Source organism: Python bivittatus, unplaced genomic scaffold (genome assembly GCF_059951505.1).
Source record: "Python bivittatus isolate LINGU-HERP-01145 unplaced genomic scaffold, Pbiv_v1 ctg000330_np1212, whole genome shotgun sequence".
NCBI lineage: Eukaryota > Metazoa > Chordata > Lepidosauria > Squamata > Pythonidae > Python > Python bivittatus.
In genome coordinates this window covers 24,595,466-24,610,584 of record NW_028277058.1, presented here as the reverse complement: position 1 = coordinate 24,610,584, position 15,119 = coordinate 24,595,466, and the positions used below count along the sequence as shown (strand labels likewise).

General features: G+C 41.0%; 1 protein-coding gene across 4 annotated transcripts in view; it reads left to right on the top strand.

The window, feature by feature from the left end:
- The window catches only part of PAWR (pro-apoptotic WT1 regulator), a 69,561-nt gene that overhangs the window by 6,314 nt on the left and 48,128 nt on the right, over window positions 1-15,119 (top strand). For 2 of the 4 annotated variants that reach the window (XM_088141847.1, XM_088141848.1), the window contains one exon: window positions 8,940-9,563. In XM_088141847.1, the coding sequence (XP_087997973.1) occupies window positions 9,093-9,563 (471 nt within the window). In that variant the 5' untranslated portion in view covers window positions 8,940-9,092. Of the gene's footprint in view, window positions 1-8,235; window positions 8,414-8,939; window positions 9,564-15,119 lie in introns of those variants that run through there. The other 2 variants (XM_088141849.1, XM_088141846.1) reach the window with 2 other exon arrangements.

Below are 15,119 nucleotides of genomic sequence, written 5' to 3'. Positions count from 1 at the left end.
TTTAAAAAAAGTATTATTATTGTCCAAAGTGATAAAAAAACCCTAGACAAATTTAAGTGGATTTTTCTGAAAAGACTACCTCACAATAGAGCTCAGATAGTATCAAACTGCTTGCCAGAACTGCACTCACACAACAGATCTGAAGGGTTTCCTTGAATGGTTCTCCATGAATGCAACCAGGGAGGAATCTGATCACTCCTACTGTTCCTTGATTGATATAGCATAAGCCTTATAATGATACCTCCACTCTATCCTGTCATATTTACTCCTGTGTCCATAGCATATTGTTCAAGATGTTTGATCTTATGTTTCATCATCTACAAAAGCTCTGTGTACTGTATACTGTGCAGCACTATAGGCTTAGTCATGGGACACAGACACTTAGAGGCCATGGTATCTAATATTGATTATTCCAAATCTCAGCTGCAAATAGGTGATCTACCAGGTTTGGAAAAAATCTGTCCCAGAGCTGCCTGGAATCAATAAAAGAATGGAGCAGATGAATTTAAACTGGATCCTACCCCTGTAGTGAGAAACATGCTATAACAGCCCAAGCCTCACCAGGAAAACACCATACTAAACCTCAATTGTCAGGAATGAATAAAGCAAACAATTGAGACTACACTTCTATTTTACAAAAAAAAAAAAAAAAAGGCATATGAAAGCCTTGATTAACTAACACCATGATGGCTAGATGAGGTCAACACTTAGGGGCTCATTTGGTATAAACTATGGCATATGGAAGATTGCAATTTGGGATGTGAAAGGATAAAATAGTAAAGTGTATGAATTGATGAATGAAAAGAAAGAGATGTTTCTGTGAAGTAAATCCACACACAGAATCAGATTAATAGCAATGTCATTCTAGTTCTAACAACAAAAGTAGAATAAAAAATCAAGGAGCTCAGTATTGTTATCCTTATAATATACTTTGTACTATTTCTACATTGCACGGGCAAAAAATACTAAGGAAAAGCTTATATGTGGAGAGCAATAAAGCAGATGTACACATTACTATTATTAGATTTTTATCCCACTCTTATATATTATAACTCAAGGCAGTGTACATATCTAATACTCCTGCCCCCTATTTTTCCCACAGCAGCAAACCTGTGAGGTGGGTTGAGTTAGGCTGAGAGAGAGTGAGTGGCCCAAAGTCACCCCGCTGGCTTTCATGCCTAAGGGAGGCCTAGAACTCACAGTACCCTGGTTTCTAGGCCAGCATCTGAACCACTGCATCAAAGGCTCTCTTTTGGTATACACAACAAGTGGGAGGAACATGGAGCTCCAAAAGCATGGAGTCCCAAGAAACATACTAAACCATCCAGTATGGAAGGGAAGTTCCATACTGCTAATTATTTTGACTATTAACACATTAGGAAAACTAAAGTTCCATATTGAAATACAACCAAGATTCTGACACAGAAAGGGCTGTATACATCCATCTTTAACTCAAGCTTAATTATCTTTCAGGCCTCAATATCCAGGACAGAATATCCTTTCAAGTTCACTAGATAGTCAATCTTCCAGTCCCAAGCTACCTCACAAGATTGTTGTACTGATAAATGAAAACTGTGAGACCACTTAAATAAACTTGGAAGAATAAAAAAGGGATGTAATGCAGTTAACAGTGACTTTTTAGAAAACTGGGTTCTTACCCTAAAATAGTTATTTTGTTCAGCTGAATTGATACACCTATTAATTAAAAAGTTAAAACCTTTAATTTGCTTAAAGGTGATATTTACTTCTAGTGATGAGTCTTTTGTTCATTCAGTTATATATTGTGTTAACTTTCCCTCAGAATCTCCAAAAGACTATCTTGAAATTATGATAGTAATTCATTTTGGTAGTTATTTCAGTCAGTTATCAGCGTTATGCAGATTAAGTAAGGTTACTTATATTTATTGATTCATGTAATTTAATTCACTTTTGCAGAGATGCAAGTGTATTTGAAATAACAGCCCATTTTGCCTGCTCTTTTACTTGTGACATTTTATGTCAAGTTTTACAACTGTAGCCTTAAGGGCTAGAAACGTGCTTTAAGAGAAAAAAGAGTATCAAGTATTTCTATGTGATCCTAGAGATGTTCCAGGGAGGCCTATTTCTATGGAAATTATACAGAATTTTAGCTCAGGTTTTGTAACCAATACTGATATGGAACTAATGAGCAAGATAATTTTAAAATCCAAAAGTCCTCATGATCAAGTCCTTTTAAATACTGAGAGACCATCTCCTTCTATTTCCTGTATCATCTGTTTATTTGGAAACAAAGCTTAGATCTACATTTAGCCTCTTTAAAAACCAACAACATGGATATAGCAAACTCAGAAATTCAAAGTCCTCCAAAGGCACTGGACTATATAATACTGCCATTTGGAAGACAAACAAAATCAATTATATCCTCTCAAGTCAATGCAGCTCAGGGCAGACCTCTATCTGCAACTCTCCATCAGTGATACCCAATTGGTTCAACCCCAGGCTGGCCAAATGAGGCTTTTGAAATTCTGTCCCAGTATCTGGAAGCTACGTGGGCCTGGGTGGGAAAAAACTACCTCCAACTCCATTCTACCAATGGCTGTGGCTGTGGCTGCTGGAACCTTCCAGATCCAGGGATTTTCCAACATTACTCCTGGATGGGGTTGCACTTCTCAGTCAGGAGTGATGTCCAATTTGTGGGTTCTCTAGCTATCCAGACAATCACTCACACCCTTGTCACCTTATGGTTCAACTATTACAACCCACCCTGCATGGGGCTGTCCCTGAAGACCACTTGTAAGCTTCAACTGGTCCAGAATACAGCAGCATGAGCAGTGATGGGCTTGCCTCGGCACACTTTTGGTTGCTACTGTGCATCTGGGTAAGATTCAAGGTGCTTGTAGGGCCCCGCTATTAGTGTGACCACCTGTTTTCTGTGGTTTCTGCCTATTTGGTATGATCTGGCAGAGTGGGGGTGCTCCAGGTCTCCTTGATTAAACAGTGTAATCTTTCAAGACCCAGGAAGTGCACCTTCTCTGTAGTGGCGATTTTCCTCTGGAATGAGGCTCCCTTTGAAATCCATACTGCTCCTACCGTGATGACATTCTGGAAAGCCTTAAAGACTTCACTATTTACCCAGGCCTTGGAGTAGGGTGAATGCTACTCCCATTTGTGATGTTTTATGTTTGCTTTGTTGTTGGATTGCCATCTTGTGATTGTTTTATAGTTATTTTGTACTTGATAGTTTTTGGGGTTTTTTGGTATTCTGCTGTTTTTATGTTATTTATTGTAGTGAACACTCAGGGTTGGTTGGTGAGCAGGATCCAAATTGAATAAATTAATAAAATGAGCAGTACTGTTTGCTATGTAAGGGCATTTTGATATGCCCTTCCCCCTTAAGTGTATGGCACTTTAAGCAATTTCATACTCTTAAACTAAAGGACCTGCTTCTAATGTTTTGCAGGCAGAGAAGGATAGTTATGAAGGCTGGTCATAACAACAGGGTGTCCATCATAATAAATGTACTACTTATTGGGGGTAATTATTCTTAATTCCAACTTTTCGCTTACAAGTTGATTTAAAATGAAGTCCCACAGTTGAATGGGGCTTACTTTCAAGTAAATATAGAAAGGCTCACACTTCACAGGTTTTTTTTTTCTAACTGCACAAAACCAGAGAGAATACTTTTTCAAGATCTGTTCTAAATTAGGTTTCATGCTGCTAACATTAAACTGCTAGCATTCGGTTACTAATAGGGAAACAGTTGAATCTGAACCAATAAATGTAACATTGCCCGAAGTATGGATTGTGACACACCACTAGTCCCACAAACCCCTTAGTGGTCTATGCCAGTTGGTATCAGTCAAGGCATCTGAACCCAGGCAAGATCCTCATGTGGCAGGACAGCTGGAGGTAACAATTCTTCAGGCTGGGAACACACTTTATTTACATTCCAGTTTTAAATAGAAGATCTAATTTTTTCCTAAAAGAAAGAACTTACATCCAGAAGGAGGAAAATATCGACCATTTTTTCATTTGAAAACATTATTTTACAATTACATCTTTACAAGTAAAGATGTTATCAGTGCAAAGCAAGCACGAGCTAAGAAGAAAGATATTTTAAAAATGGGGGATGGGCAAGATGTTTTGTTTAAATATTTGGAAAAATATAAGAAGAAGAGCTGGTGGAAATATATACCACTATTCCAAGATGTGGGTGAAAAGAGCATGAAAAACTATATTTACATTTATTTAAATGTTATCCCCAAAAGCTCCCATTAAGAGATACCACTATTCAAAGGCAAACATCTTAAGTCAGCATTTTTGCAATGGGCACTTCACCAGCCTTACCACAACATAACTTGAGTTAATCAATAACAGACCATGGGGTCAGTGACTGTTTTTGGAATTTAAAATATGCTGTTTTTTTAGTGCTGGGAAATATCTATAATAATGAATGCAGATATAATGATGGAGCTCAGATACAGAAAACAATCATGCAATCTGATCCAATTCCTACTTACTGGTAAAAAAAGTAAAACATACATGAGATTGTAATTTTGATCTCATATTCAAATTATAACTGCTGATATCTTGGAAGAGTTTATTTATTTATTTGTTTATATCCTGCCAAAATCATAAGCAGACCCTTGGCAGCTCAGAACATAAAACAACACAATACATAATGATAGAAATAAAAATACAAAAACTTATAGTATCTGGTATGCAGCCCCCAAATGAAAAAAAAGCTGTTTTTAGAAAAGCTGTTTTTAGCAGCTTCTGAAAGATAAGTATGTTAGAGGCCAATTGCACTTTCTATGGCAGGCCATTCCAGAGGACTAGCCTGATTTCAGGGGGGGGAAAAACACTTATCTGAGCTTCACTTCCTCCCAACTTCTCAAAAATAAGGGACAACCAGCAGTTTCTCTTGGCATGATCAAAGTGGTTGGGCTGATTCTAGTGGAGAGATGTTGTTTTGTAGGTAACCTGGTGCCAAGCCATAAAGGGCTTTGTATGTTAAAACAGGGTTTCCAAAGTGGTTAATACTGACACCCAAGGGCCGATGGGACTATCCAAGGAGTTGATGTTGTTAGTAGTAGTAGTAGTAGTACTATTAAAGTAGTATTAATTTAATTATTTTCATATAATAAATGTTTGAGGATCAATGAACTATCTGAAACTTCATGAAGGGGTCAATGAGCTAATGAGTTTGAGGACCCTTGGGTTAAAACCACCACTTTAAATTTGATTGGAAGCTAATGGGAAGCCAATGCAGGACCTGCAAATAGCTGTAATATGCCAACAGCAAGCACCTATTTTGCACCAACTAAGCCTGGTGGTCTTTAAAGGCAGCCCCATGTACAGTGAGTTGCAGTAGTCTAGATGAATGGTAATGAGGGCATGAATCCCTCCTACTCCAAGTAAGGCCACAATTGGCACACCACCTGCAACTCCGGAACAGGCCCTTGGCCATGGCTTCCACCTGCTGATCCAACAGGAGCTGTGAATCCAGATGGGCCTCTTAATCATGCACCTGCTCCTTTGGGGGCAGTGCAACCTAATGCAGAAGAAAACACAGGAGACATGGAAGAATCCTGATGCACAAACAGTAGCTTGTCTTACTAGGGTTCAATTTGAGCCAGTTCTCTACCATCCAGACTCCAAGAACCTGCAGGCATTGGGACAGAATATAAACAGCATCTCCAATGGAGCATGGGCTTGGTTATACAGCTGGGTATCATCAGCATACTGATGGTATCTGACCCTGAAGTATCCAGGATGCTTAAGGCTCAATTTTGCCCTTTAAATCTTCCCAAACTGCAAAAGGCAGACAAAACGTTTCACTCCATCTATTCAGCCACACATTTTGCATCCCTGTTCTATGTAAAAGAACTGTGGGAAAATATTGACTTTTTAGAAACATTTAAAATATATCACAAAAAATGTGAATATGTATTATTGCCATCTCAACAATATTGGTGTTTAGGAAGCAATTTTAAGTCTGATAACCATCAAAGGAAGAGAGTAGTTCATTTTCCAAAAGACATAAGTAGGAAATAAAGTGCTTCGTCATGTACTTCAGCTAGACTGTGTTTTTACTCATTACTGTTCTGCTCAATAATTATCAATCCCGCTTTCTGAAGACTGCTAGGCATTTTCTTATTGACTTCTCACTTTATTAATACCTATCAAGCAATGGCTGGTTTAACACATCATGTAAGCCATAACACAGTGTTATTGGATTTCAACTTCTATGATGTGTGAACCTAGCCAATAGAATAGTTTTCTGAAGACATATGTAAGGCTCTACTGTAATAACACATCATTTTATGAACAGGAAAGCCATCCATGGAATATGGAATGTATAAATATTAGTGTTATAATATTCACACTAAATTTTATAAATAAATTTCAAATACTGCACTGGCCACATAGATTGCTTACCTTTGGTGTAGTGGTTAAGATGCTGGACCAGAAACTATGAAACCATAGTCCTTGGGTTACAATGGCAATTGGGACCAGAATTTCCATTGATAAGTGATACAGTAGTAAAGCATAATGTCATATGACCACATTGCTTACCAACAGAAATCCCTGCAATCCCAGTTGCCATCATAACCCCAGGACCACGCGGGTTGTTAAGTGAGAAGAGGTGGGAGTCCCAGGGAAGCAGGCCAGCAGGTGAGAGCTGCAGGTGAAGGCTACAGGTGGGTGGGTGCCATGGGCAGGTGCTACAGAGCGCAGACAGGTGTGCAGATGCCATGGTCGGGTGGGGATGCCTTGAGCAGGCACTACAGAACACAGGAGGCAGAAAAAGCAGTGGGAGTGACTTGCGACCTCTTGCTGGCTTCCCCATTGCTTGTGTGAAGCCAGCAGGGAATGTCGGAAATTGCGATCATGTGACCATGGCTTGCTGCAACATTGTAATTGTAAGCCGGGCCCTGACCACCTGGATCGCAATCACGTGACCGCGGAGTTGCTGCAATGGTCGGAACTCTGAGGACCAGTGGTAAGTCCCACTTGTTCAGTGCCATTGTAACTTTGAATAATCGCTGAGTCATAACCCAAAGACTACCTGTAATCTCTCTCACCCCAATGCACCTCACAGGGTTGCTGTTATGGGAAAAATAGGAGAAAGGGACAATACACCTTGAGTTGTAGAAAATAAAGGTGGATATAAATTATACATATAATCTTGCTGATTTAGACCAGTGTTTCCTAATCACAACTCACTAAAAATAAGATTTGGAGTCAGCACAGGATCAGGCAAGGAGAGATATGCAAAGACCATAGGATTTTCAACCTTACTCTGTTAAATGTCTATATAGTAAAATCAATTCAGTATCAATTCCCACATAACTTTTGAGATATTGGGAGAAAGTTACAGTACATCTGTTAAACAAATGATACACTATCATTAATCAGAAGAGAAGACTCCCACAAATAAAATTTCAGTTTTAATTAATCACAAAAAGACACTTATTTACTTCTGTTATTCATAAGGTAGCCATCAGTGCTAATCACCTCCTTTTTGCTGAGCTGCATTTATTAAGTCTGGCTTGATTTTTCTCCCTAGCAATCAAGCACTCAATTACCCATTCTAATTCCACTGTAACATTTCTAAATCTAATGACATGTTTCAAGAGTACTTTAATAGTGTAAATGTGCCCTTTTTTCATCTATCTCCAAGTCAGTAAGTATCTCATAATTTATCTGTGACAAATAGTTATGTCGGTAAGGTTTTTTTTTTTCCTGGTTAAAGTTTCATTCATCATTTAAACACAATTAGGAAAGTCAGATGTAAAAGGAGGCAGGGTTCCCCCACTGTGAACTGCTGTACAGTATAGAAAACGGAATTTCAACAGCTTTAGCTTACATAACAATCCTGCCCAAAAAGTTAACATCGAAATGTTAAATGGTGCGTCAGGAGGCGGATCTCAGTTTCTCAGAACAGACTTTCTACAGTACTTGTCTCATAAATGCAAAGCTAACATTTGTACGCCTGATAACTACTTCCTCTGAACTGGTCTTACTTCAGGCGAAAGAAATTATGCTACCGTAGAAGAACGCAGGTATTAGCTTTCTGTCACCTGGGCGGTCATGAGAGGCATCGCAGGCGTCGTTAAAACAAACAGGCGCTGCCGCGCTCAGGTTACAATAAGGAACTCGGCTCGGAGGGAGTTACTTCCCCAGGCGCTCAGGGTTAGGGAGGATTCTCCACGCCCCTTTACCCATTGTCAGGGCCACCTCGGCAGTTTCCGCTCCCGCCTCGGCTCCTTTCGCCTGGTTACTCTCCGCCCTATGGGAGAAAGTCGGAAAGTTTCGGGAGTGCTGCTGATTCTTCCGGGACCCGCTTCGGGAGTTCCGCGCAGCAACCCGACAACTCACCTGGGGAAGCCGCAGCCCCCGCAGACTTCTTCCTAGGCAGCATCTGAGGGTAAGATCGAGCCTGCCCCCGCGCTTGAACGGCGCTGCTCCGAGTGCGACGAATGCAAAACTTCGTCCGCGCCGGGAGCTGGGGAAAGGAAACTGCTTGGCGGGGGAGCTGTGTAGCCCGTGGAAAGGCGAGAAACGCGTGCGTGTTCGGGGAGGTTAGATTAAGACAAGCATATTTGCCTGTCTCCGAGGCGCCCCATCCTCCGTCCGCTTTCATTTGGGTGGGGAGGCGGAGAGGTCCGGGAGGAGCAGCTTGTATAGGTACCTCGCGCGTGAAAAGAGTTGCAAGATATGCGCGTAGAGGGTGTGTGTGAACTACAGCCGTTCCAGCGTGTAAAGTTGGCTGGGATTTGAGAAGCCGACAGATTCCGGATTTGCTGGTAAACGGGGATGGGGGGCGGGGGAGAAGAGGAGCGGAGCACGAGGGGCTGCGGGAGACCCAATCGGGGGGCTGCCCTGGGGATCTGGAGGAGCACCTCCCTGGAGACAGCGCGGTCGCCTCACTCGCTCCCTTTTGTTTCCTGCAGAGGCTTGCGTGGAGTCTCCCACCCCGCTCGGTGCCTCTCCTTGGCCGGCCAACTGCTTTGCCCGTCCGTTCGGTTCCGAAACCTCGGAGGGCCGGCAGCCACGTCGGGGCTCGTTGGTGGAGGGCGCGAAGAACTCGGCAGCTTCCCTGAAACATGGCCACCGGGGGCTACCGGGGCAGCGGCGCCGCCACGACCGATTTCTTGGAGGAGTGGAAAGCCAAGCGGGAGAAGATGCGGGCGAAGCAGGCACCGCCAGCGGGGGTGGGCGATGGCAAAGCTACCACCAGTATTGCAACCACCACCAGCGGCGGCGGCGGCGTCACTGCCACCACCGCCGAGCTCAATAACAACAATGGCAGCAGCAGCGGCGGCATGAATTGCATCCCTCTGGCCAGAAACACCCCGAAGGAGCCCCAGCCGCCAGCCGGAACCAGAACGGGAGGCGCGGAGCCCCCGGGGAGCAAAACCAGCGCGGCGCCAACTTCCCCCGAGGAGGAGAAAGTGGCCGCGAAGGGCAAGGGCTCCTCCGGCCCCAGCGCCCGGAAAGGAAAAGGGCAGATCGAGAAAAGGAAGCTGAGGGAGAAAAGGCGCTCGACAGGTGTCGTGAACATCCCAGCCACCGAGGTGAGTCGGCGTTGGGTCAGGAGGGCCGGCGCTGGGGAGGAAGGGGCCGGCCCGGCCCGGGAGGAGAGCCACGCCCCTCCCCTCCCTCCGGCTGCACCTGAGGAGCGTGGCGGCGTTGGGGACGACGGCCCCTCCCCGTCTCTCACGGGCCTTCCCGGGCGCCTCGGTGGTTCGTGGGGGTGGCTGCTCACCTACAAATTGCTCCGCGGGGAATGGGAGGCCGCTGGAATGAAACTGCTTGAGGCTCTAAACCCACAAAGCGCTTCATTCATGTCTGTAGCTCTGTCATGGTGGCTTGAGCGTTGCAGTCTAATCCATCTAAACGTATCGAACGGGACTTAGCATGCCTGTGAAGTTGGTGCTGTTCTTTTCCGTTTAAGAAGGCGGCCGTCACAATAGTTTACAAACTTTTTTTCTGTTTTATAGGAAGGGAGCTTGTCGGTAGATGTCTAGTCATTCTGTTTATATGAGGTTACTTAAGCTGCTAAAATCCTGAACAGTCTTAACTTGAGCAGCTTCCACGTTTCACAGGTTTACAACAGTGACTGTAGATCTCTGGAGTTTTAGTAAAGTAAAAAACAAAACAAAACATGGTAGTCTGTAGGAAGTCTTTTTAAGTAAGAGTAGCTTCTAGTGAAATTAAAATAACCTATTACAAATAAGTATAGGTAACTGTAGTATAATCTATGATCTTTGTTTTGTATATGACTTGTCTGAAGCTAAAGTGTTAAAAAAAGATCTAAAGGAAAAATACACCCAAAATATTACTGATCTCTCAGGGGTTCTGTATTAATACTTTGAAAGCAAACTTGTCTGAGAATTTAAATGGTTTTAAAAATGTTGGTGACTGCAGTTGCTGCTTTAAGTGGTTAAATACAACAAGATGATAGACATGTTATAGCCAATACTGTAAAGAAAGGAAGAGTTCTGGTATAATATAATTTTCAATATACTAATTGAAAACTATATTATACCAGAATACAGTACTAATATATGCAGTGGTTTGAAAAAGGAGAAAAGGGTATTTTTGTTTGCTAATACAGCTGTTTTCTCTATATTTTTTACTAGTATATATTCTGGCATTAATTTGAAATACTAAAAGATTGTAAACATGTGACAATAATGTTGTCAGTCTCTTTAAATAGAAAAGAAAAAAAACTTTGGAAAAATAATGGTATTCACAATCCTTTCTCTTCAGTATCCTAATAATGTAAAACAATAAATACTGCTTTTTTTGGGGGGGGGGAATGTAACAGTTTTAAGTCCTCATCTGAAATCACCTAATACTTTTTTTCGTAACTAATTATTTCACAGCTACTCTATGAGAATTTTGAAAGGATGCCATTGATGAAAACAGTCAAGACTTTTAATAAATTCATGATAGCATCTACTAAGAACTGCTATCCAGGAACTTGCAAAAATATTGGGCAAAAAAAAAAGTATTATCATCTGCTATCTGAGTCTTTAGCTTAAGGAAATCTGTTGGGAAAATAGGCATAATCAGCGTTCATCTTATTTCTGGCAATTGTTCTTTCAATGAAAAACCAATTCATTTTTGGCCACTGGATAGCTCATAATGTTCAGTAGCTTCTGCCCATCCTCCAAATTTGCCTTTGGGGTTGTAGAGAAAGATTGGTTGTATTGAATTATCTTCTGCTAGTTCATTGTTGGATATAACCATCTATGTTAAATAATTGAGGGTGTTCCAGACTTGTTTTTCCCTTGCTTTTTGGACTGTAGCATCATAATGGCAAATTATGCAAGCTTGCTCCTTGGAAGGAAAGCTATGGCAAGCCTAGATAGCATATTAAAAAGCAGAGACGTCACCTTGCCGACAAAGCATAGTCAAAGCTATGGTTTTTCCAGTAGTAATGTATGGCTGTGAGAGCTGGACCATAAAAAAGGCCGAGCGCCAAAGAATTGATGCCTTTGAACTGTGGTGCTGGAGAAGACTCTTAAGAGTTCCCTGGACTGCTAGGAGGTCAAACCAGTCAATCTTAAAGGAAATCAACCCTGATTGCTCATTGGAAGGATCGATAATGAAGCTCAAGCTCAGATATTTTGGCCACCTAATGCGAAGAGAGATCTCTTTGGAGAAGACCCTGATGCTGGGAAAGATTGAAGGCAAAAGGAGAAGAGGACGGCAGAGGATGAGATGGTTAGATAGCATCACTGAAGCAATGAGCATGAAACTGAGCAAACTCAGGGAGGCAGTGAAGGACAGGAAGGCCTGGCGCAATATGGTTCATGGGGTCACGAAGAGTCGGACACGACTTAACGACTAAACAACAACAACAACAACAATCATAATGGCATCATAATAGAATGTTTAATGCTCCCAAAAAAGTATTCTCTCCTCTGTCCCACTGTGCAGATTTTCTAATTACTGAAATGGTTGTAGAATCTCTGGCCTAAAACACATGTTAGAATAAGTAGCTAACCTAAAAATGGCTGCTGAAGTAATTGGAAATCATTGTAGAATTTATGTTGGAAATGTGAGCAACAAGAAGAGACATTTTATCATGTTTGGTGGACATGTAAAAAAACTAGAAAATTTTGGATTTAAATATATCCATTGATTCAGAGAATTTTAAAGATTAATATACGATTGAGACCAGTCTTTTGGGACTGATAGATAAACAGTTGGGAAAAAAGTAATGGAACTTTGCTTTTATATATGATAAGGGCAGCGAAATTATTGTATGCACAAAGATGGAAAGATTTGGTACTACCCACAATGGAGGAATGGTTGGTAAAAATGATGAAACTTGCTGAGATGGCTGAATTGACTTCTTTGATCAGAGAAAAGACAATATATGTTTATTGCTTACTGGAAATCCTTTATGGATTTTTTGCATAACACAGAAAAAAATGAATGTATGATTTATGGTTTTGATGATTAGGCAGGATAGATTATAGAAAGAAGAGAGTTATATTGTAACCATACAGTAAGAGGTAAATTTATAATTATAACTCTTCTAAAGAAGATTGGAAGCTACTTTTAGTATCTTTTTTCTTTCTTCCCTATTTTTCTTTTTTCTCCTTTCTTGTACTTTTAGCTTTCTCTTTTCTTTTTCTTACTTTTTCTTACTTTTTATTAGTTTTTTATCTTCCTTTTAAAAAAATCTTTAATAAAATTATATATATGGAAATCATCATAGACAGGACTTCCAGTTCCAAGCTATTGCTGCACCTTGCAACTGTTGAATGTAAGTGGCACTAGGAGTGTCTTCAGGCCTTCTGATATTTCAGATGAGGTTTAACACTGACTTGACTTGAGATTGAAAATACAGGATGCATGGTCTCTATAAATATATGACTTCAAAATTCTTTGTATGTATTTTTCAGTTTATCTATTATACTAAAGTTTTTCTGTCCCCATTATGAAAATACTGACATGGCAATTAGCAGATAGCTGTGTTATGCCTTTTTTTATCTCCAGATCATGAATAATTTGAACACATTGACTAAGACATAACTTTCTCTTGGCTTCAGCTAACTGGTTTTTCCAGTCTTGAATTAGGTAAAACAATTTTTGATGTCATTGTCCTGTTTGTTCATTTGTTCTCATCTCTCTTCCATTAGTTTAAATTAGTGCCCATTCTAATAGATCTAAGTGTACAAACGTAGGCAACATCTGTTTTAAAATTTTAGAGCAATTCTAAAATTAAATGCCCAAATCTTCAAAATTGTAAGAAGGTTTATGTAAAAGGAGACTTTAAGTGCACCCACCCCCAGAGAGGGCCAATTTCACATTTGGTAACAATTTATTCCAAGTATGAGCCCTGTAAAAAGCAGGCTACTATTTTTATTAAATGGGCATGGTAGAACCTGCAGAAAGTGCCCATTGAAGAGCAAAGAATGTGGGGTGGACTGCAAGTAATTTGGTTTAATATACCAAAATGAGCCCTTTGAATTAGACTTGGAAGAATAGCTGGTTAATCAGCCAAAGCTGGTGACAGTAAGGGGAACTTTTTATTCAGTATCAGCTCTGGAACAAGGAGGACTTCCAGACTATGAACCTGTTCCTTAAAGAGTAGTGCATGGATATATATCCATAGAGTTATTAAATAAGAAACAGGATGGGATTTTGCAAAATGCACCTCAAAATTTGGGAGGCCTGACAGTTGTTAAGTATTACCCCCAATAGCACCCAAATAAATAAGGATGGAAGCAAAAACATCACTCCCAGCTTATTCAGGTGCTCCAAAAACATACCACTGTCAAAGGCATCAAAAGCCACTGATAAACCTAACAGGATCAACAGGATCACACTCAGCTCTAGATAACTTATCTAACAGGATAACCTTGGCTTTTCTATGCCAAATACAGGTCTAATCCCAGTCTAAAAAGGGCCTAGATAATCAATTTCCTATTAACATTTTTTGGAGCTACACTACCGTTGCATTTGCTTACAGTTTGGCTAAATATGGAATATTGGACATTGGGCTGCACTTGTTCAGATTACCAAAGTTGCTGTTTGGTGGGTTGTTGTGGAGCATTAGTTCTTTGCTGAAAATTGTAACATAGAGATTTAGAACAAAATCTCTGTGGGCAAAGGGGGAGAGAGGGTTGTGTGTGCGTGCATAGATAAGTGTCTGGGCCCTGATGCAGTACTAGATGTGGCTTTTGAGGTCTGAAAGATTGGAGTTATTATGGGCTTCAAATAGGTTTGCAGGATAGATTTGAAAGAAAACCAGTGGTATATGAAAGGATTGTAAGATACCTTTCTGAATGTAGGCTCTAATGGTGAGGAGTAGCCTTTTTTTTTATGAGATCAGAATCTTTAAGATAGTTGAGGGAGGTAGAATTGGAGAACTGAATGTTGTGAACAGGAATGTATAAAATAGAAAGTAAAGGTTAGAAAAGGGGAGCATAGGTGCATAGATGAAGCAAAATGTGGACTTTTCAAAAGTGTATAGTAAGTGTATAGAAAGCCAGAGAAAGGATTCTGATTGCAGGTAGTCCTTAGGTTATGATGGCAAATGGGACCAGGATTGCCGTAGCTAAGTGATGATAAGTGCGATATCACGTGACTGCATCACTTAGTGATGGCAATCCTGGCAGTCCTGGTTGTCATAACCTCAGAATGGGTGGGTTGTTAAACAGGAAGCAGTGGAAGTCCCAGGTAAGGAGGATGGGGGGGCCCGGGAGGGCTTGGGAGGGCTGGCAGAGGCTGCGCGTGGGCAGGGTGTGTCTGCTGCGGCAGGAGCAACTAACCAGAATGACGTGTGACCTTCCTTGCCAGCTTCCCCATTGACTTTGCTTGTGGGAAGCCAGTGGGGAAGGTCACAAATGGTGATCATATGACTGTGGCCCCTGGGACATCACAATTGTGACACAAGTGCCCAGATCATGATCATATGAATGCTGAGGTGCTGCAAGGGCCAGAACATCAGAGACCAGCCATATGTCCATTTTTTCAGTGTAGGACAACAGTAAGCAGTTATATATGTGAAGCACATTGTATTTGTTTATATGTGCTTTTTCACTATATTTATTATAACTTATTATATTAATGTATTTCAAAATATTGATTGAAATATTTACTGGCTA